This window comes from Ammodytes marinus, assembly GCF_949987685.1.
Source record: "Ammodytes marinus genome assembly, chromosome: 5".
Lineage (NCBI taxonomy): Eukaryota > Metazoa > Chordata > Actinopteri > Uranoscopiformes > Ammodytidae > Ammodytes > Ammodytes marinus.
The window spans coordinates 21,885,077-21,906,571 of record NC_137234.1 but is presented as its reverse complement, the minus strand read 5'-3'; the positions used below and the strand labels follow the sequence as shown (position 1 = coordinate 21,906,571).

General features: G+C 40.7%; 1 protein-coding gene across 5 annotated transcripts; it reads right to left on the bottom strand.

Annotated features, from left to right (window-relative positions):
* Nucleotides 1-32: 32 nt before the first annotated feature.
* Nucleotides 33-21,183, bottom strand: ppfibp1b (PPFIA binding protein 1b). 5 transcript variants are annotated; one of them, XM_080027146.1, is made up of 27 exons: nucleotides 21,030-21,183; nucleotides 15,604-15,685; nucleotides 14,639-14,844; nucleotides 12,279-12,371; nucleotides 12,075-12,188; nucleotides 11,469-11,591; nucleotides 9,977-10,069; nucleotides 8,500-8,608; nucleotides 8,261-8,305; nucleotides 7,511-7,572; nucleotides 7,318-7,402; nucleotides 7,017-7,156; nucleotides 6,479-6,576; nucleotides 5,638-5,698; nucleotides 5,087-5,249; nucleotides 4,590-4,622; nucleotides 3,795-3,936; nucleotides 3,443-3,574; nucleotides 3,063-3,213; nucleotides 2,820-2,931; nucleotides 2,587-2,675; nucleotides 2,177-2,299; nucleotides 1,923-2,048; nucleotides 1,641-1,829; nucleotides 1,139-1,303; nucleotides 792-857; nucleotides 33-674 (listed from the first exon to the last, which is right to left on the bottom strand). In XM_080027146.1, exons 2-27 carry the CDS (start codon nucleotides 15,665-15,667, stop codon nucleotides 591-593), a joined length of 2,868 nt encoding a protein of 955 aa, XP_079883272.1. In that variant the 5' UTR covers nucleotides 15,668-15,685; nucleotides 21,030-21,183; the 3' UTR covers nucleotides 33-590. The 5 variants fall into 5 exon arrangements, with proteins under 5 accessions (XP_079883272.1, XP_079883273.1, XP_079883274.1 ...); XM_080027147.1 differs by having other exon boundaries at nucleotides 5,638-5,695; XM_080027148.1 differs by having other exon boundaries at nucleotides 7,041-7,156.
* Between the last annotated feature and the right edge of the window lie 312 nt (nucleotides 21,184-21,495).

Genomic DNA, 21,495 nt, shown 5'->3' with positions numbered 1-21,495 from the left:
TGTAAATGCATGGAGAGTATTACTGTTGAGGGAAAACCTACAAAATGTTCAGTTTAGGATAACATAAAAAAAACGTCCATTTATTAAGAGAGGTTCAGTTCTGTAGAAAAACATAACAGTTACGGAGTTGTAACTTCACACTGACTGCTTTAAAAAAAAAAGGGAAGAAGTTTGTATCTCTTTTTTCAATATTTCTACAGTTATAAGGCAATTTAAAAGACATATATTAAAATCTATATTGGCATATTTTAGATGTCTTTTTTCTTGCTGGTTGACACTTCTGTGCTATAATAATTAGAAAAACTCATGTACACAGCTGAGTAATAAATGTCTCCAGAAACCAGCTGGCAGGCAGGCAGTGGTGTTCCCTCCCGTCATCAGAAGATGTTACTGAAGACAAAGGTCAGGAGTAATAGTGGCTACAGGACTGACACTGTAATACTTTTGGCTCATCTTTGAATGTAACACTAAAAAGAAATGTGGGGTTGGCATCCTTGGGGTATTGTTGAGACAAGTCTGTGTGCGAGTGGAGAGGGTTGGCACAGAGTTTTATTCACAGCAGGACCAGGTCTCACATGGTGCCGACAGTCTCATGCATTGGACTCCTCATCGGTTACACTGGGGTTCGGTGAATTTAAACGCCCATGGAAAAATTCGTCATCTTTCAGCATACTCTGGTAAAAGACACAGTGCAGTCAAAAATATGAACTTCAAAACCAAAGGCTCGTGAATCAACAGAATCAATGAGTGACAGTGGGAATGGGTCCCCACTCATCCTTTTTGATTCTTACCGTTAGGTTTTGAATACCCTCAGAGAAAGCTCCGATCTGTCTCACAGTTCCCTCAGAGTCATCCATCTGTGAAACAAGAAACCGTTTTCAAACTTAAGCTGACACTCACACAACCAAATTCAAGATACTTCTTCTGCGCAATCATCTTTATCTAAAGTCCCCTTCTAAGCAACACTGGTGGCAATGTACACACACACAATAAATAAAATAGGACCAAACCCATATGCTGTACGTAGATCAGATAGTCCTTAGACAAAAGTAGATTTCAGATTCACCTTAAAATGCAATTTTTCATGTTTTAAGTTATAAAATCATCAATCAGTTGACCCTTTGAAGAAAATGCTCACCTGTTCGAGCCTGTCAAGGTCGTCCTCGTAGATTTGGAGATCGAAGCCCTTCTGAAAGCTTCGTCCCTTTGGCATCTCCACATCCATCGGACACACATACTCCTCACTCTCCTCCTGCTTTTTCTTCCTCAGGCTGCCAAAGTTACCAAATGACAGTTTCCTTGGCTGATATGGACAAGGAGAGAAAAGACAAAGAAAAACAGTATATTCATTTTCTACAGCAAAATTGATATACAAGGGGGAATGTCCCCCAGGATTTCCTTTGTCTTTTTTTTCCTTCTATTTTTACAATTAAATTATTTTCACTAACTTAATACCACGTGTTTGTGACTAGATATATTGGCAATGCATTGTAAAGAAACATTTACAGGTGTACTTATTAAAACGTAACTAAACATTTGGACTTGGAAGAACCTGCATAGTTTAATTTGTAACCACTGAAAGAGAAGTCCAATCAGTGCTATTCAAAAGCACGGACTACTCTCAAGAGCACTTGTGTTACCTTGACCTTGGTGGTGGCAGTAAGCAAAGTGTAGTCTGGGTTTTCAAGACACTCCTGTTTGAGCTGCTGGGCCTCTGAGCCAATGAGCAGGTTGAAATGTGTGGCCAGATGGCGGCGCAGCAGCGTCTTGTTGGGGGGGATGTTCAGCAGCAAAGCCATGGTCTCCACGTTGAACCGCGGCTCCAGGACCTGAAGACGACAGAAGAAGAAGTATTGACAGATTGTCTCCTGAAAGTATCCACTCTTTATTTCCTATTCAGACTGAACGGCAGACTGTCTCACCATGAGGCCTCCATGCACACCGCTGCCTCTCAGGTTAGGGGCGTATTCTGCTAGGTCCGCAGACCGCAGCCACTCCATCACCCTATGGTTGGTCCACTGGGAAATCTCAGCTGGAGAAATATTGTTCTATGGGCACAAAGCACAGACAAGGGAATCTGAAAACAGAGCGAGTTTGCAAACAACTGTCCATATCAAAATGAGAATGACAAACAGCCCAACAATAGGTTCTGAGATGACTTTTCAAGTGAATGCACCTCGTCAGACGGCCTACGACGCAAGCAGTTGGGCTCATAGTTGTTGAGTCGAAGCACTTGGATAGCTCTCTTGATACTGAGGTGATGAAGGACGCTCCCCACTTTAAGAGAAAGCAGGTCATCCTGAAGGACAAAGTGAGACATCAATGACTTACTGTAAAATTCAAACAATAAATGTAAGACTATATATGAAGTACATAACAGAACTTTGCATTCAAAATGACAATTCCCTGGTAAAGAGGTTTTTGTCAAGAACTGCTTTCAGCACTGTCCCAATTATGGAGGGTAAGACCAGGTCATATCCAGTGGAGCTCAACAAACTCGCAATAATCCTAATGTGAGATGGCACTGGAGTCGTGTCTCTACTTATCCGATGAGTCTGTAGAGGCATGTGTCTCGCCAACACTCACCACTGTCATGTAGTGCAGCATGCGACCATCCACCCTTCCTTCACCAAACTGGGTCTTATATTGAGGCAGACCGATATCATCCAGCCATCCTGAGAGCAAAGGAAAATAACAAAGGATAAGCAGGAAAATCAAATTGACAGCCAATAATAAAATTCAAAGTAAAACTGGCCAAGAAGACGACCAGCAGAGCATTGATAAGTTGATTCATGTGAGGACTGGCAGCTGATACTTACTAGTCACCCAATTGTAGTCCAGCTTTCCCTTATTATCCTCCTCCTCCGAGCCCAAGGCCTGCAGGGCCAGCTGCAGCTTCTTTCTGTGCAGAACGTGTTTGATTCCCAACTCCTAAACATCCACAAAGAATACATGGAAGGATTAGACACAACATCACCGAGGTAGTACGTAGCAAGTTCAACATCAAAGATGTGTTCTGCCGACTTTGCTAAACTAATTCATTTTTTTCTGCTTCATCTCACCCTCTCCAGGTCGTGTTGTGAGGCCTGTAAGAGCGTCTGACCATTGGAGATCCACACACGAGCCATGTTCACATAAAGACCGAGGCCCTGCTCCTGCAGCCAGTCACACACCTGCTCCTTTGGCCAGCGTGCAAAGGGAGCATCAACATCACTAAGAAAAATAAAGGTAAAAGAAAAGTCACATCACCCAATATAGGAAGCTAAAATAACTGTAGCAGTAAAAAAAGGAAAGAAACTGTAAATTGTGAGTATTATACACAGATTATAATATTTGTTATCCAACAAGGACTAAATTACAAAATGATCTCTTAATGTCATTGCACACCAGAGATTAAATACAAGGAATGTTGAGTCACATTATTCAGGCTGAATGCACTCACTTGTTGACTCTTTGGAGGTCACGAGACCAGCCCAGTCTAGGTCCTGCTGTGGCTCGCACTCCACCCCTCTTGAACTCACCCTCTGGTAGGTTGTCATCCAGGTTAAATGTTGTAGACTGACTCCTTTTTAGCCTTAAAAAAATATGACATTCTATTTAATATTCATATTAAACATCCTGACAAATGTTCACATGGTGACATAATACTTTGCAAATTATTTAATATAACAGCTGAATCTAAAAGTGTTACATATTAAAACATGTATCCATTAGTATAAAAAGGTATTTCAAATTATTTTTGCATTGGTTTTTTTCTCCAAAAGAAAAGATTACTCATGTAATTTTTTACTGACCTCCCAAATAGTTTCTTAATTCCTTTGGATTTCTTTTTGCCCTCTGGGGTCGTGGGGAGTGTGTGGGTGCTGTCGCTGTTAGCCGACCTCTGTGGCAGCCCGGCCAGATCCAGATGATCAGTGCCCTGTCGCTCCGTTTCAGCTGCACAAACAAATGCCCACAGAATATCCTCAGCATTAGGACATGAACATGTTTTGCGGGGAGACATAGATGTTCCATAGGGCCACTGTTTAGTCCTAGAAAACACTTGAGACAGACACATGATGGTCTCCTAAAAAGACTAGGAGGTCATGGCGGTGGGCATTAAAAGCAATACCGTCCTTAGTATGCATGCATCCGACAAGGCTGATGTCTAACTAAGACTGGAATAAAATAGTCTTATTTAATTAGGGAAATGAGAAATTCATTAGTTGTATTGGTTTAGATTTTTTAGTGGAAGGCCTTTGAGATCCAAATAAATCGTTTGAGCTGATAACCTGAATCTCAACACAGATTTGCATTTGGGAAAAGAAGATAGAAACAAAAGAGTGTAAACAAATACATGCAGGCACACAGGCAAATCCACATTCACAACACAGTGGATTTTTGTTGCATTTGTGCAACAGTGGGTAGTGACAAGGGTGTGGTGGTTCATGCACGGCAGCTTCTGAAACGTGATACGATAAAAAGATGTCAGCTGAATGGATGAGTTCAGAAAGGCATAGGTGCACAATGACGGAGGGTTTCAGTAGTTTCCTTTTGTTTTCTTCAGGGAACTACTGCAGCCCTGCAATGACCTGTGGTCTATACAGTACCTAGCATGGGCGCACTTGCACTCCGGCTGCGGTCTTCATGTGTTACAAAGCACACACAACACACGACAGGGTCCGACAGAAAAGAACAAGACAAAGGGCAGAAATTATGATTGAAATAAACAACAGGATTGGAGAGGTGGAACAAACACAGACACACATGTGGACAGAACACACACACACACACACACACATACGCACACAAACGAATGGAGGGTGTACAACAGCACAGAAACAGACTTCCGTAATTAAATGGGAGACCACATTTTGTGTGGGCTGCAAATTATGGTCTTCTTGGTCCATAAAGTATATACCGTGGGTGTGGCTTGGGAGAAAAAAAGAGTTGTCCATGTTGGAAGAAAAAAATCCAGGAAAACCTAACTCTCTAGTAAACAGCCAATCAATTCCACAGCTAGCTTGAAAACAAAAGCAAATAGCGTCAAATACAGAGTCACCTTGTAGACGTTATCCAGTTCCAACATCATGGTGCATCAACTTACCAAGGTTAGGGGAGCTCGCTGTCTTTTTGCCCCCTCGGATCTTGAAGAAGCCCTTTCCAAAAGATGAACGAGACTTTCTGGAGCCAAAGCTGTCATCCTCGGTGGTGGCAGAGGGACTAATGGGTGGCTTTTCACTCATCTTACCAATCTCTTCATGTGTATTCTAAGAGGACAACATCATAATGTTATTGCTGTAAATCTTTATACATGCAGTGCCTCAAGTAATGCTAAACTATCATTTGCATTTAGAATCAAATACTTTAATTCTAATGAAATAGAGTTAAAGATGGAGATTATAGACTCAAGGCTATAACACTGTTGATGCCTTGTATATTATTTACAAGTGTCTATAAAAAATTGTATAAGAAAAATAAAACAGAAAGAATGCACAAGATTAGTAACAAAGATGTTTTGATGACGCTGTAAAGACGATGCGTATTATATACAAATCAAAAACTTCCCGATTGTTTATTATTATTATTGTTTTTTTAAGTTAATTCAAGCAGGACTTTCCAACATGTTTTCCCCACTCAAACTGTGCAACTTTTTACCTTTTCATTATTGGCCCTATCCAGCTGGTCTTGGCTGCTATTCTTTGTTGCATCTTGGCTGCTGAAATGACAAACCATAACAATGTATACAACTTATGGCAGTGTAGAGGAGATAGTAGCTTAGTAGCTTAGTCTCACATGGTCATGAGAAGCAGCAGTGTGGGGCTGCAGGATATGACAGCATATTAAACATTATTGTAACTTGCAACTTAAAGAAGGCTTCGAAGACACTTCCTTACACTCTGTATCAATCAACAGAATGTCGATCTGCCTACACAGAGTATATTAGCATTATCTAAAGATCATGTTGTATTTATGAACAAGTATGTATTCAAAACAATACAGTAAACAGTTAAACCCCTGTTTGTTACGTCAATTATTTCTTCACTGGCACAAAATTATTTTCATAGCATATATGCTTTTATATTGATATTTAAGATCTCATTTTAGGTCTATTCTGTTAAATTATAATTAAGTATTCAGAAACTAAACAATGTGCAGAGCAGAAAAAGTAGGTGATCAATCTTGTGCTGCAATTGGTCTGATTGCTTACACCGATGAAGAGTTTCCATTGTATTCATTTTACCATAGAAACATGACAGGAAACGACGTGAGACACTTTTGTCACATCATGTACATCAAAGGAATATGATATAATGGCAGTAAATGTAATTGACTGTACTGAGACGCCCTCATGTTCTGAACATTTGATCTGTACATGCAAATTAGTAGTGGCACAAAAAAGATCAGTATCTGAAAAAAATTAAATTTGCCATTTTCTAAACTGAACTTGACTTGTAGTAATTCAATGCACGTGAAAGGGGAGGTCTTTGTTTTTCACCTCTCTAAATCCATTGGTGGCGACTCTGATACTCTTTCTGGGTCCGAAGGGCTCGGTGTGGGTGAAGGCTCTTCACTCAGTCCATTGAGGATCTCCAACTAAGCGAAAATCAGAAAGAGAGAGAGAGAAAAAAAGAAAGAATCAACCGTCAACAAACGTTAACTCGCATGTTCTCCTGCCATGAGAACACAGTGGTTTAAATCTGCACACATGCTCAGAGAACTGACAGGAGATGTTATTCAGTTAATTGGATGTCGAGCCCTTCAACACTAATTTAACAGTAGATAATTCGAGTTGAGAGCTATTAGTGTTTTATTGAGCATTTTAGAGATGAATGGAATTTGAAGTTGCGTGAGGGAAAATAAAAGGTGAAAACTCAAGCTCAAGGGCTCATTACCAAAATTAAAGAGATACAACCCAAATATATTATGTGAGTTTTCCAATAAACACTTACGTTAAACACCTTATATCTCCATATATTCTTAAAACACTGAAATTGTTTGTGAAATCATTTTTGAAATACAGCTCCTTTGTTAACCTCATCTGGGCTTTTTCTTCTCACTTGTTCACCATCTGTAACTTCATGCTTTTCTGATACTCCAAACAAAGGGCTGTTTGACGAGAATGTGACGGATCCATCACCATGACTCTCGAAGTTCTCGTTATCATCGGTTTTCTCTGCAAGAGACAATGAACGAGATGAAATTGATAAAGAACACATCATTTGACAACATTTAGCTTTGTTGTTGTTGCATTGATTAACTCATCCTAAAGACATGACTAAGTTCACTGAACGCCTCGAAAAAAATCTAAAAAAAAATATAACAGTGTTAGCCAACCTTTCTTTCCTTGCACTGACATCACCATCTCTTGAACTTTCTTATACCGAAGTAACGACTGCTTCAGTTCATCAATCTTACGGTCCTGCAAGAGGAAAAGACCGTTTAAGAACAGTGAGGGGCATTTTTCAGGAGGAATGCGTAATAACTTGCTGTGATACAGCGATAAGTGAATCTCAACTTCGAAACATACCTTCTCTTCATTAGCTGCCATCAAAGACTCAACTGCTTTTTTCATTCTCTGCACTTCCACATCTAGTGAGGAAAGGAAAACAATTACAAAGAACTGCAGTGTCCACAGGGTGATGAATAACAAGCCTGAATACATATAGTGCAAGTGGAGGATTTAATGCATTCAGGCCATACAGGCTGCAACATTAAAAACTTCCATTCAAGTAACATCACAGCCCAGCCTGTTTGAAGGCACAGACATGAAGACAGCACTTACAACGAGGATACAGTCACATGACAACATTAAAGGTTAGCGCGGCACACACTGGTTGTTGGTGTGAGAAGGGGAAGGTTTAACAGAGTTTGAAGAGACATTGAGGGGTAGAGAAGGGGATTATTTCTGAATGACATGGTGCAGGGGGATGAGTGAGCAGCCTGAATGGTTATGACAAACAGTCCATTCCTCATTCCCGTTGAAAACACAAAGCAGACATTCTGTGCTGCTGTTGGACATACATATAATCTTTTTTTTTTTCTTAAAGATACAAAGATTTGGAAATACCTTGGTTTTGTTCGGTGCAAGGTCCTTGAAATTTGTCAACAGTTACACAGATTTGACAATTATGGTGCTCAGTGGTCAAGTAACAGCACTCCAATGGGTTATAATGGACAAGCAGAGTTCACATGGCTCATGCTCGTTCATGCAAACAGGTGGAGATGGGTGCAGGGATAAAGTGCAATAATAAAACACAAGCATAAAAACCCCCCTTACGTTTTTCTTTGAGCCTTTTTCTAAGAGTTTCGTCTGGATGAGAGACTGAACAGGACAAAGAATTATGAAACAGAAACTGATTTTGAGGCAGATTCTGATGTTTTGTAGAATTACACCTAGTGCTTTGCTAATGATACATATATATTACTCCACAATCATGTAGCATAAAGTTTAACATGAGTTTAAACATCATGCACGTTCATCTTCGGTAGGGCTTGTGATTTGACTGGCTTTCCCACCTCTCTCCATTGGATCTGCACTGCCTGAGGGGAAGCCTGTCTCTTCCTGTAGTCGCCTCATCTCTCCGTCTCTGCCCTCCAGCTGCCTCCTCAGCATGGCTAGCTCCTCCTGTCCAACAGAGGACCACAGTAAGGATTTTCCCCCTCCATACAGACACACACTCCTCACACCCCAACTCCAACTCCACACAACAAACAAACCACAAAACAAAGATTCACAGATTATGACGTGGCGTACAGGCATGAAGGGGGCCACACCTGCTCTGAAGGGTAACGGGTGTGAGGTGGGTGGCAAGCACAGCTGTCTGGTAGGGCTGAGGTTATAACAAAGACACAAGCACTTGTATGTTTTTTTTAGTGACCAGGAGAGGAATCAAGCATGGAGACAAAGGAAATGGTAAAGAAGATTTTAATAAAGATGATCTAACGAAAAAGGAAATCAGTGGGATAAGTGTAAAGGGGATAAAGAAAGACACACAAACAAATCTTGCCAACTCTTGAACAAAAACCCTGAATTAGGAATACGTGTGGTTCGAAAGACTAATGCAAACTTAAGGGAGTGGTATATCTAAATACAGTTGACGTTTACTCTATCACACGTCAGTAACTGGAAATGATTTCATTGTTTGCAAAAAGTGACATCATTTAGCTTTTTTTTAAAACACTGTCACGTAAGAAAACACAAAACAAACTATCTTGGAAACCTGCTGCCAGATTGAATGATTTTTCCTTCAAAAATAAAAACAGAAACGGGGCCAAAGGGAGAGGTCAAAAACCATAATCATACAGCAAGCAGAACAGTCACCCTGAGAAAAAGCAAACCTTCATAGCCTGGAGTTTGTTCTCCTTCCTCTGTTTCTCATATTGCATCTGGCCCATTTTGATTTTCAGGCTAGAAAGCTTGGCCATTAGCGACTAGCAGTAGAGAGATAAACCAAGGAGGGGGAGAGAAAATTGATGCAAGAAGTGACAGATAAAAGCCGTCAAGAAGATGAAAATACCCAAGATTCCAACCAAAATATTGATATTAAAGCACATTAAAAATAGACACTGCTTATCCAACGTCGAAGAGCTGTTTAATGCCCATAGGGTAGCAAAGGCAAGGGCGCTATTCCTCCTTAACACACAGAGAATCAAACACCCTCATTTCAACAAGGTATCCTCAATATCAAAAGGACTCATAAGAATTCCAAGGCAACAGGATAAAACACATTGCTCATAGTGGGAGCCGTTAAGAGAAGCAGGAGTATATTTAACCTGAAAGAAGGTGGCATGTTGTATTCAAATGGTTAAGTAGTGAATTGGCCCAACAGTTTGAACTATTTTGATGCCAAGAGGCCTCTCTTAAAACACATCTTGAAGAACGTGGGTGGAGAAAGCATCTGAAGATCCATAATAAGTCAGGAAGGAATGTTTGTCAGGAGTGGTGTTTTTACATAAACACTGGGAGGGTGCAATTTTTCCCACGACAACTCACCTTTGTGGATTTAAGTTTCTTTTCGTACTGAAGTTTTTCACTGTCCAGCTCTGTCAATCTGTACCGCAGTTCATTAATTTCAAGAATTAAGTCCTGCAAAAACAACAAAAAAGAGCACATCACAGAATTTTAGTAAAATACCAAGTTAACTGAAATACTACGACGACTTCTTCCTTTTTAAACCTCTGTATATTTTCCAGTAAAACCTCCATTACAGCAGCGCTCACATTCTACAATGTCAGTTTAAGTATTTGAATCTTGAGTTAAAATCACACACACAAGTGATTCAACTGGTATGGAACAGAATCAATTTACTATAAAAGGAACTCTAGATACATGTGAAGGGACTGAATTCAGTGGACATGAGATACTTCAAATAAGCAGCAGTAAAAAGGAGAAGAAGCTGCTTGCGGAGAAGGGATTCATGTGCAGTGAGGCGGAACATGGACAGAAGCTTGTTGTTCCAGTGGGGTGGAAGAGACGACCGTGCTGCTAAAACAATAACATGACGTTTTTGGGAGCAGAAATCTCCTCATCTTGTACACAAATGATTGACATCGTAATGTTCATAAAACCTTTAAACCAATGGGCAGTAGATTCAAATAAGGTAAAAAAAAGAAAGAAAAGAAAAGGTAATCCAGTTTGCACAGTTAGGTTTCTTATTTATTTATAATCCAAACAGACACAGCAGCCATGTTTCCCATGGATAGCTCAGTGAATGTTGACATTTTCTTGAGGCGGGAGAACATTTCCCTTTTTTTTCTCGCCTCAACACGCAGCTGCTTTGAGAATGCCAGTATGATAAGAAGTCCCTCTCCCACACAGGTGTCAGAAAACAATGTGTGTGTGTGTGTGTGTGTGTGTGTGTGTGTGTGTGTGTGTGTGTGTGTGTGTGTGTGTGTGTGTGTGTGTGTGTGTGTGTGTGTGTGTGTGTGTGTGTGTGTGTGTGTGTGTGTGTGTGTGTGTGTGTGTGTGTGTGTGTGTGTGTGTGTGTGTGTGTGTGTGTGTGTGTGTGTGTGTGTGTGTGTGTGTGTGTGTGTGTGTGTGTGTGTGTGTGTGTGTGTGTGTGTGTGTGTGTGTGTGTGTGTGTGTGTGTGTGTGTGTGTGTGTGTGTGTGTGTGTGTGTGTGTGTGTGTGTGTGTGTGTGTGTGTGTGTGTGTGTGTGTGTGTGTGTGTGTGTGTGTGTGTGTGTGTGTGTGTGTGTGTGTGTGTGTGTGTGTGTGTGTGTGTGTGTGTGTGTGTGTGTGTGTGTGTGTGTGTGTGTGTGTGTGTGTGTGTGTGTGTGTGTGTGTGTGTGTGTGTGTGTGTGTGTGTGTGTGTGTGTGTGTGTGTGTGTGTGTGTGTGTGAGTGTGTGTGTGTGAGTGTGTGTGTGTGAGTGTGTGTGTGTGAGTGTGAATGTGCCTGGGCCAACATGTGTGTTTCAGTGTGTGTATTAAGGAGAGAGGAGAAAGCAGAAACAAAGAGGATTCATGTCCTGAGAAGCTCACGTACCTCACTGTCCCTAAACCTGTCAAAGTCCAATCCGTCCTTCTCCATTGAATTCTGCTTTAGGTGGGACACTTCGGACATCAGTTCTAGCTTCTGGGTCTCCAGGGCAGTTCTGCAATGAAGCTCCTACAATGATAAATGAAGATGATGTTGTGGTTGCTATGTGGTCAGTACCGGCAGTGGCTACAACACTGACAGCATTGGCATTGTCGTAAAATAATCATAAAGATGAAGCTGAGGACAACATAGCACAGTAGTAAGCTGTGGGATTTCCTAAACTGAGAACGTTCAGTGCTAAAGTTAGACATGGAAAATTGGGCAGCATTGTCTCAATAGCTGACAACAAGCACTAGGACGAGCCCTTGCTACACCAAACACATTCAGACGTGACAGAGCAGTAGACTGGTAAATATGCATTTAGCAAAAAACAGACGTTTGCTGAAAGAAGGACATGAAGTCAGGCCTTCGAGTAAAAAAGTTAGTCTGACTTTTACACACAACTTACACTCCTAGGTGGCCTCTGATTTCGTGAGCAAACAGATTGTCCTGAACCATTTTACAAATGAAACACACCAACATGCTCTCACACACACACACACGCACACACACCTGTTGCAGCATCTCCTCAGTGGCGTTGAGTTTCTCCCTGTGCTCATCCAAACACATGTCCAAGTCTCGAATCTTCTCTCCCTGAGCCTCCACCTGGTCTGTCAGCACACTTACCTACATGAAACCAAAAATGTATTGTATTTTCTATGTAACAAAATATGAAAAAGAAACTGGTTGGATTATCTAAGCATTGCTGGATCTAACCTGAAGAACCAGAGACTCCTTATCACTCTCTACTCGGGAAAGCCTTTCCTGGTAATGGTGGTCAGCCCCACTCAGAGAGATGTGCCCGTTGGACTGCAGGGACAGAAGAAAATATGGATTAGAAAAAGAACCATAGGAACTGATCGTTCACTTTCTTAAATGCAGACAAGCAAAGTCACACATGTAAGTTCATTCATTCTATTGAGCCTAACAACCTTTTAAATGCTTTAAATCAAAGAGTGACTGGCTACACAGCTTTACTCTGCACAAACAAAACCTTACATGGCAGAGAAGGAGGCTTACATTCAGACTGCTTTACACAGAGTGAGTTACAACATTACACAAAAGCTCTGGCATTTCTCTGGCCTCCAGCCCAACACTCTCCCAGACACCACTCTGGTTCCCAAGAAGTCAGCATGTTCCTTGCAGCACGCTTGCTGCGACACTGACAACATCAGCATTTCATCCTGCATTCCCAGGGAACGCAGCAGAGGAAAACAGTCATGTTTTTGCTTGGTAAACAAGTCAGTTGTCTACTTGCACCCAGGGGCCTATTGCATAACAGTGGAATTAAGATATTCAGGATGATTGATAAAGTCAGCCTTGACAAAGTCTAGCCTGGGCACTTTGGATTAGTCAATTGCATAAACGCCAATCCAGGATGAAAAGGGGCCGCTTTGTAAAGCCAGGTGTAAGTAATTCTGTTAAGTGCCATCACTTTCAGAAGTAGACCCAGAGATCGAAAACAGATTTACTGATGGAAAAATGGAAAAGACGGCCCATTTTCCCACAATGCCTTGTAGTTTAAACCGTAAGTCAGGGGGCAGTTCATTTCATACAGCAGATGCATTCTCTGCCAACTGATCTTGATGTCCCAGCATTTGTTTATGATAAAATAGTTGACAGTGAGCAGTCTGCAGGTGCATTTAAAAAATAGAATATCATGGAAAGTCCATTCAAAAAGTGAAACTTTCATAGATTCATTACTCAAAGTGAAATATGTCAGGCCTTTTTTTTGGATGATTGATTGATCATGGAATAAAAAATCCAGTATTTCAAAATATTTGAATATTGCATACAACGAATCAGAAAAAGGATTTATAATACAGAAATGTCAACCTTTTGAAAAGTATGTTTATTCCAGATTAATTTCACTTAATGTGTAATGAATCTATGAAAGTTTCACTTTTTAATTAAATTACAGAAAAAAGAAAATTTTCATTGATATTTAATTTTGTTTCAGATGCACCTCGATATAGTTATAAGTACAAAGTGAATTTATTTGACCCACATTTGCAACGTCATCTGCCATCGATAATCAATTGTATAGGCTAAATATAGCCCGTAATATGAACAGACTATCACATAAATTATTATACTTTTTATCATTTCATCTTAATCTAATTATAATTAAGTTAATTATAAATGGTTCAGGTTAAATAAATAAAAAATAAGAACTATTTAACTAAATGGTAATGCAGTCTTTTATGTGGTACCTTAAAACAGGCTAATGAAAATAAAGCAGTACACAGAAGATCATGGAATAACTGTTAAACACCTTGATTTCAGATCGGAGTGACAGCTGATTGAGCCAATCAGGCAACAGAATAAGTTTATCCTTATCTCGACCAGGCTAAACGTAAAGGATAAATCTCCATGGTAACTTATGTCCCTCCGCTTTTATGCAACCGGATCGAGGCTAACTCAAGCCAGGATAACCGAAATATCCTAGGTTAATCCCTTATCTTGGTTTTATGCAACAGGCCCCAGGACTGTTAGCCCATGCGATTGCATTCATAGAGGTTTAATGCAGCACACAGACCAAAACACAATCGGAAGCAAACCTGATTGAAAAGATGTGCTTAAGCTTGTATGTAGCACATTCAACTATCAATCTCCACAAAACCTTTTTTGTGGTAACACACAACATAAACTGATTCAGACAAATGTTCCTTTGTTCAACACAATATCAAGGGTGAAATGTCAAAAAGAAATATCTCAAAGTAACGCAAAGCTTTAAAAAATATCATCAGCACATATGACAGCAGCTTCATGCAGTAAAAAAGCAACACAAGTCCTTTATTCTACACCTCTTAAGTCTAGATATACCAGTTAGGTGACATTGCCAGTGAAACTGATCTGCCCTAAGGCTACACTTTTCAGATGAATAATATGACTATTTCAAAAGCTTTAGTTCCAGTTATTACACTTATAGATGCTCTCAATGGATGATAAAAAGCTCCATACTTGTGCCAGCTGCATTACCTAATCTGTTGATGTCTCTAAAACTGTGTTACTTCACAGATTCCACTATCATCATGTAGCATGTTTTTTTCCCTTCTTACGTGTCCGGCTCTTACCAGGTGACCATGGAGCCACTCGACCAGACCGTCAGCTGTGGAGTCAGGGATCTGGCAGCGTAGACTCTCCCTCTCATCTGTGTCCATCAGTTCAAGGACGCCCCTCAGGTCTTCCAGAAGGTGAAGCGCCCGCAGGTTGCCCATGAAAGGAGAGGTGGGCGACTGGCAGTCAAACATCCCATTGGAGTAGTCCAGAGACTTAGAGCCTGATGAGAAGAAAGCACAACAGAGGAGAGAAGAATGCTTTAAAATGAGAATAAAATCCAAAAAAGGATTAAATCACAAATTTTACCAGGTAAGTTTCACTTGCTAAAACTACTGCTTTTAACAGTACAAATGAGAACACAAGAGATTTTTTGCTCGGTTTCTCAGATTGAATAATGTACATATTAACAATTCCCTGTGCCGTACAAGACTGTAACCACTTTTTTATGATTTAATAATAATGTCTTAGTTACTACATGGCAGTCAGTCATCATAGGCTGGACTAAACTGAGTTTTAGTTCAATCAAATTATCTGGAGATGACTGGTTTAACATCTGTTCCTTTAAAGTTATTTGCAACACTACAGCATGGAGAAAATTATTTCAACTGGGCCAGTGATACACAATACAAGTGTGTATTTAACAAATCTATTAACACTGCAATACATTAATACAGGCCACACAGCCTAAATGAGCACAGAATACATAATAAACTGTCCGACAAACATGGAGCTCCAGGCATCACGTGTCATCCACCTAAAATGCCAGCTCTGCGACAAACCATAACAAGACACTACAAGAAATCTCTTTGATGTTAACGCAACCTACTTGAGGTATACATCAGACGATGTGTTGCTATTTGCTATGACACACTTGTTTATAAAAAAGGAAACAAAAGAAAAGAATAATCTAAAAGTACCTTAAACACTTAAGTCATGATAAAACCTTATGTTGGTGCTTAAAGCTGTAGGAGAACTTTACCTGCTATAATGCCGTCCATCTGCTCCAGGGCAGCTGCCAACATGTCGCTGGCATCAGACATCATCTTGAGTCACTGATGAACCTGGCAGATGAAATTACACCATGTAAAAAAAAGAGAAAGCCAACCTAACATCCAACTTACTTTCCGTCTGTATTTTAGTCAGCAAAAGCCGATTTTGGCTCTTGATCATACATAATGAATTGGGGTTTTCGCACTTTGATGTACACAATAAAACATGTGTAAAAGTACATTTACATGACATTTTATGCATAAACTAAATTAATTTAATTTAAAAATCAATGACCACAAACCAAGCAGTGTGATTCACTGATAGTCACAGTTAAGGCTATGAAACAAATAACAAATCTTTGAGGCAGCTGCTGACATGTGAATACCAACAGTGTGGAAAGAGGACAAATCCAGCAGGTCAGCTTTCTAGGATAAAAAGTGCAGTGATGAGGGCGTAAGCATGTGATTACAAAAGGTTCCCACCCAGGAATTAGGTTGTACATCCTCAACAAACCTCAGTGCCCGGCATGTTTTACTGGGCTCAAACAAATTGGATAAACTGAGCGATATGTAAGAACAGCACTCCATCTAAAAGTGAAATGATAACCAGGAGGCTGTGGAGTGGTCTTACCTGATTGAACTCTGTGATCTCATGTTCATTTTGTCAGAGTAAGACCAATGAATAATCTATTTCAGAATATCAATCAGGCCTTTTACCTAAAATATTGGCACAATGAATGTCCTGCCAATAGGACACTGGACACTCTGTTTGGAGCGGGTGAAGATACATTTTAGTGTCCCAGTCTTGGATATCTGCCCATGCAGCACAACAGACCCTTTAACCAAAAGGCTCTGCTGTATATGCATGCATGCACAGGCCCTCGTCATCTACATATACGCACACAAATCTCTTGCTTTAGTCGGCTGCCTCACATCCTGGGAGTGCCCGACACTGGGACGGCGTTGCACCGTTTTCAAACTTGATGGAAACCACCTACAGGCCTGACGCTGTTATTTCAGGATTCCTGTGGTCCCATTCTCCATGTGTGTAAAATAAGCATGCAGTGCACTAAAACATAACAATCATCACAGCAACACCCAGTAGACTGAGGGGGAGATGAGATGAGAGAGAGGAACCAACATGTCATCCGCTCCATGATGGTACAAGCAGTTGGTGTGCTTTCCAACAGTAGCTGCTTGTCCCACTTCTTGTGCAAATGGGACAGGCAGAAATACACCATCACAATAAAACGGCAGAGCAGAAAACAGAATTTATTTCCAAAAGAGAGGAATTGACAATGTTAGACTAGCATTTTAAAACGTTGTTGTGCTTTGGTCAGAGATAGCACTAGATCTTATCAGACAGACATGCCACATAAGGCACAAATACAGAAGGAGAAAAAAGAATCTCCATATCTGTGATACCTTGAAGAAAGCACTTCTGCTAAAAGAAAAAATAATAAAGTTGGAATAGTCTTCAATGTAATGCTCAGAGTCAGGGTTTTACTTTTTTCCTGACTGCTGTTTCAATTTCAAATGTGATCCAAAGTAGAGTCAGGGAAGAGCTTCATTACTGTGCCATCTCAGAAAAGGTATCCATGCTGTGGTGGGCTGGCTGGCTCCATTGTTAAACTGAATAAATAGGCCCATAACCAACTCCGTACATTCCAACAGCACATGTACAGCAGACATCCAGTTGTTAAGAGCCGATTGCGCAGACAGAGTTTGGATCGTGATGAAAACTCAAACTGGAATGAAGGCCTGCGGGGAATCCCCCTCAAAAACCAGATTCAGCCTCTCTCTCACAGCAGAAAAGGCAAATATGGGCAAGGTGCACACATGGCTTTCAGCAAACTTAAAACACACCAGCCAAGACTAGACATGCTGCTCAGAAACCTGCTGTCCATGTGTTAATCACCATCGGTCTGAGCACTTCCATGGCATCGTCCTGATTCAGTGGACACAAAGTCCAGAAAGATCTAAGAACAAAGAATGCCTAATTACAGAGAAGTGTGCCGTGTAGGCTACTCAGGTCCTGGCTGGGATGCCTCCATATTATGATAGTTATATATAAACACAAGAGGGTTGTCTAGCAATCAGACAAGGTGACTTTGCCTACGTTGACTGTCATTACATAAGTCAACAATAAACAAGTCTATGGATCAGTGTCTTTTAGGGCAGAAGTTTGTTTTCAATTATTATATCAAACATCCTATGAGGAACTTTTAAATGTTTATGAAAGTCTCATATTTCCTTTGAGTATCATAAACGACCTGTAACAGCAAACAAGACCATCAGCAAAAATAGTGCTGCTTTTAAGTTTGTAGTTATTTTTAATGCCTTTGCACTGGTCCAATTTCCAGAGAACTTGCAAAGCGATTGAAGGCAGGCAGACCGCAAAAACCTGTTTTCCCGAATGGTAGCCTACTAAATCAAAGCACATTTGAGATGCTGGCGTGAATGTTGTTAAAAAATGATTAATCAATAAACTAAAATAGTTCCCACAACCATCAAAGCTCAGGTGGTATCTCCATGTTTTGTTGGTTTAAAACAGCACCTTGATGTTATGGATATCTGTACCTGTATTGGCGCATGAGTAATATGCATTCTAAGTGTACAAGATTGCTTCAAAAAGGAGACATCTCAAAAATCCCCACAAATGCATGCAACACATTGAAAAACAAAGTGTCACTGTGTGCCCTTCATAAGCATTACTGACAACCATACACAAGACACACAGAGAGGGCTATTGTTCATGGTAGTGGGGTATTTTGACTGAGAGGCATGAAAAGACAAAGACAGAGAGAAGAAGAAAAAAAATGCAATGCAACGCTAAAGTACAGATGGCATTTTGCAACAACACCTGCGTGCATACTCTTGTTAGACCCACAGAGCCTCAAAACCAAAATTAGAGAAAGAATGGGGAAAAAGCGAAAAACACAATCAAAAAGCAATCTTGCCCTTTGGTGAAAACAGCCATATAATACATGGGGACATGTAGAGAATAATGAAGACAAGAGGGAGAGTGGACCACTATAGTGGCCTTTCAAATCCTTTAGCTCCGATCCCTTCAGGCAGGGAAAACCATCATAGCAAGCCCACTCTCACTGACACTGAGAGCTAAAGTATTCCTGGGTTAGAAAAAAAGGGGGGGGGGGGAAGAGTCTTCATTCTCAAATGACCAGTAAACTACGCTCTCTCACACACACAGGAAGTAAAACAACATAGAAGCCTCAGGGCCACTTGTCTTGTCTCCTCAGGGGGAGAAAGTGTTTACAGCAGCCAAACAACTGGCTTAAACAGCTTGTGTTGAGACGAGTTGCACATGTGCTGGCCAAAAGGACCGGGGGAGGTAAAACAAAAGGTTAAGTAAAAATAAGAATTCTGTGGACATGGGGGATGTATCCAAGTCTCACCACATAATGCCACTTTCCATGTTTCGAGTCATGCTTGCCTTGACTCAGTTTTACCTTCACACAATGTTTCCACAAGAGAAAGCTCAACTCTGTGTCTTGCATATACCTCATCCTGTTTTACCTCAAACTGAATGCTCTAATTCAGCACAGAAAACCTCAGAAAGGGCTTATGGGTAAAAATAGAGAGCCTTCCTTTTGGCATCCACTAGGTGTAATTGGGAACCAATCAAAGGCTGGGTGCAAAACACAAGAGGCTTCAAATAAGAAATCCTCTGAGTAAACTTAGCTGATGTGATTTGATCTCGTCACAGGGCTAATGTTATTGTGTCTGAGTGGAACGTTGCATGTCCGCTGATTCACTGGGTGTAGTAGACCATAGGTGTAGTGTAGCCACAGCCAGGGCACTCACCAGCCAGCCGCTGCTCGGGCATAACCTGCAGCTATTTCGAACATGAGTAAGCAGGCAGAATACATCATCACTTATTTTAAACCACCAAATAACGAGGCCGGTAGGAAAACATGGTGTTTGTGCTAAGCTGAGGGAACCTTTTTCTTTATCGGCCGGATTCCAAAATAAGAAACCCACAAGGCATCTGTGCAATGGGCGATGCAGTGTAAACACAGTGAACAAAAGATGGAAATTGAGTTGTTTTATTTTGTCAAGTAAAGAGCTTCCATGTGATTAATATCTTCAAAACATTTTTTTCAATCATTTATGTTGGAAAGCAGAACGCGTTCTTTTTCTATTGCACACGACTGCACACTACAGTATGTGCCCTCTTTATATGTCCATGTATGTGCCTTGACTTCACCTTTAGCATTCTTCCCATATATAGTATATAAGATTCTTCCCTATATAAATTCCTTGCATTTTTGTGTTGCAATGAAGCCTGGAAGAACGTGAAATTTAGAAACATGGAGGGGGTTTCCCTAAATTCTGAACAATAATTAACAGAACAAAATGTATAGGGAAGAATGTTTCCCTATAAATTCCTAGAATGTTTTGAGCCAATGAGGGTTTTCCTAAATTATGAACAGTAATTTACATTTTGATGTAAGACAAGAAGACCCCAGACTTGTCAACAAAAATACAGCTCATAAACCACACTCTAATTTGACACAACTTCATAGAAGGTATCCAACACTGCAGTGACAGAAGCTCAACATTATTAAACAGAGTAGGCCTATAATGTGAGTAGCTTACTGAAGCAGAGTCATTACCTCGGGAGTTTTTGTTTGATAATGCTGTGGTTTTGGAAAGCCTTTGGGAAAGGACACTTAAAAAAGGTCGAATGGAGGGCAATAAAATTGCTAATCAACTCCTGACATCCTCGCTTAGTTTTTACAGTCCTCACTCCTGGTCAATTCACATTGATTGGATAACACCGTCATATTCGTCCCCAAATCTCCCCGGTCAGCACCGGCAACATCAAACCACATGAAGTTTAGTGAACAGAAAGAGGTGGCCTCAAGCACTAGATGTCACTCACCACATTTCTTGCAGAGCAGTCATAAAATAACGTTGCGCCGACTGTCTCGAGTCAACCACAGTTTAGATAGCCCTATTCTATGGGACAACACATTTTGGTCTGAAAAAATAACGTTGCTTCCGGATGTAATTTATCACTGCAGCTTAGGGTGAGAAGAGACGGTGGCAAATGAATACAAGAACGTTTACTTTTTTACGGTGCTAATTTGCAACGACCAGTGAAATAAAAGTTAAATTTAGCTAATGATGGGATGCCCGAACCTCCCCGATGTTAGCCCCTAATGTCCCAGGACCCCGTGGACACTTTTAAAACAATTTCACCGAGGAAAAGCTAATAAGAAAAGTTAGTTAACGTTACTACGTTGGCAAAACATGCAAGTTCAACTCGTGGACCTATTATTAAACTGCGCGAGCCATACATTTTTTTCGACTAAAAAAGTTAAGACCTCATAAAGCTAAATAAGTGGGGGTGGGGGGCGAATCACAGCTTAGAAACAACGGACTCACTCACCGGAACTCTGCTCGAAGAGCTGTCGTGTTAACCGTTAATTTGTGTCCTCTGTTAATTCACAAAAAATCAAACTCCGTGTTTTTGTGCTTGGTTTCTGAATTTCTCCTTGACCACCAGAGCTGACGCCGTCCGTATACATCGCTACGCCATGATGTCGAAGTTTCAGAAGATTGCTGGAAAACTTGGGACGTCATGCCTGGAAAATCCCGCCCAGCTCCTGCGCGGATTGGCCCGGGAGCAGGAACATTATTTGATGGGAGTCCTGGTGCATTCACTGTAGCACATGAAAGGTGGGAGATGAGATCCTCATATAGGACAAAACCGTTAATTGTTAACGTCATCAGTGGACAGGACACTGAGGTCGCACGAAGAGCGATGGTAAATCAGATTATATTTATATTTACCAAATTCCATATTCACGATTGTTATTTTACAGGAAATAAACCTTGTTTTGTTGTCTTTATCA

Coding starts and splice junctions, on each gene's coding strand:
- ppfibp1b (XM_080027146.1), bottom strand. CDS start 15,667: ATGATGTCTGATGCCAGCGACATGTTGGCAGCTGCCCTGGAGCAGATG. Junction 8,609..9,976: donor AGAAACTTAAATCCACAAAG/GTGAGTTGTCGT, acceptor TCTGTTGGACAG/GAGGAGCTAGCCATGCTGAG. Junction 2,300..2,586: donor TGCTGCACTACATGACAGTG/GTGAGTGTTGGC, acceptor TTTGTCCTTCAG/GATGACCTGCTTTCTCTTAA.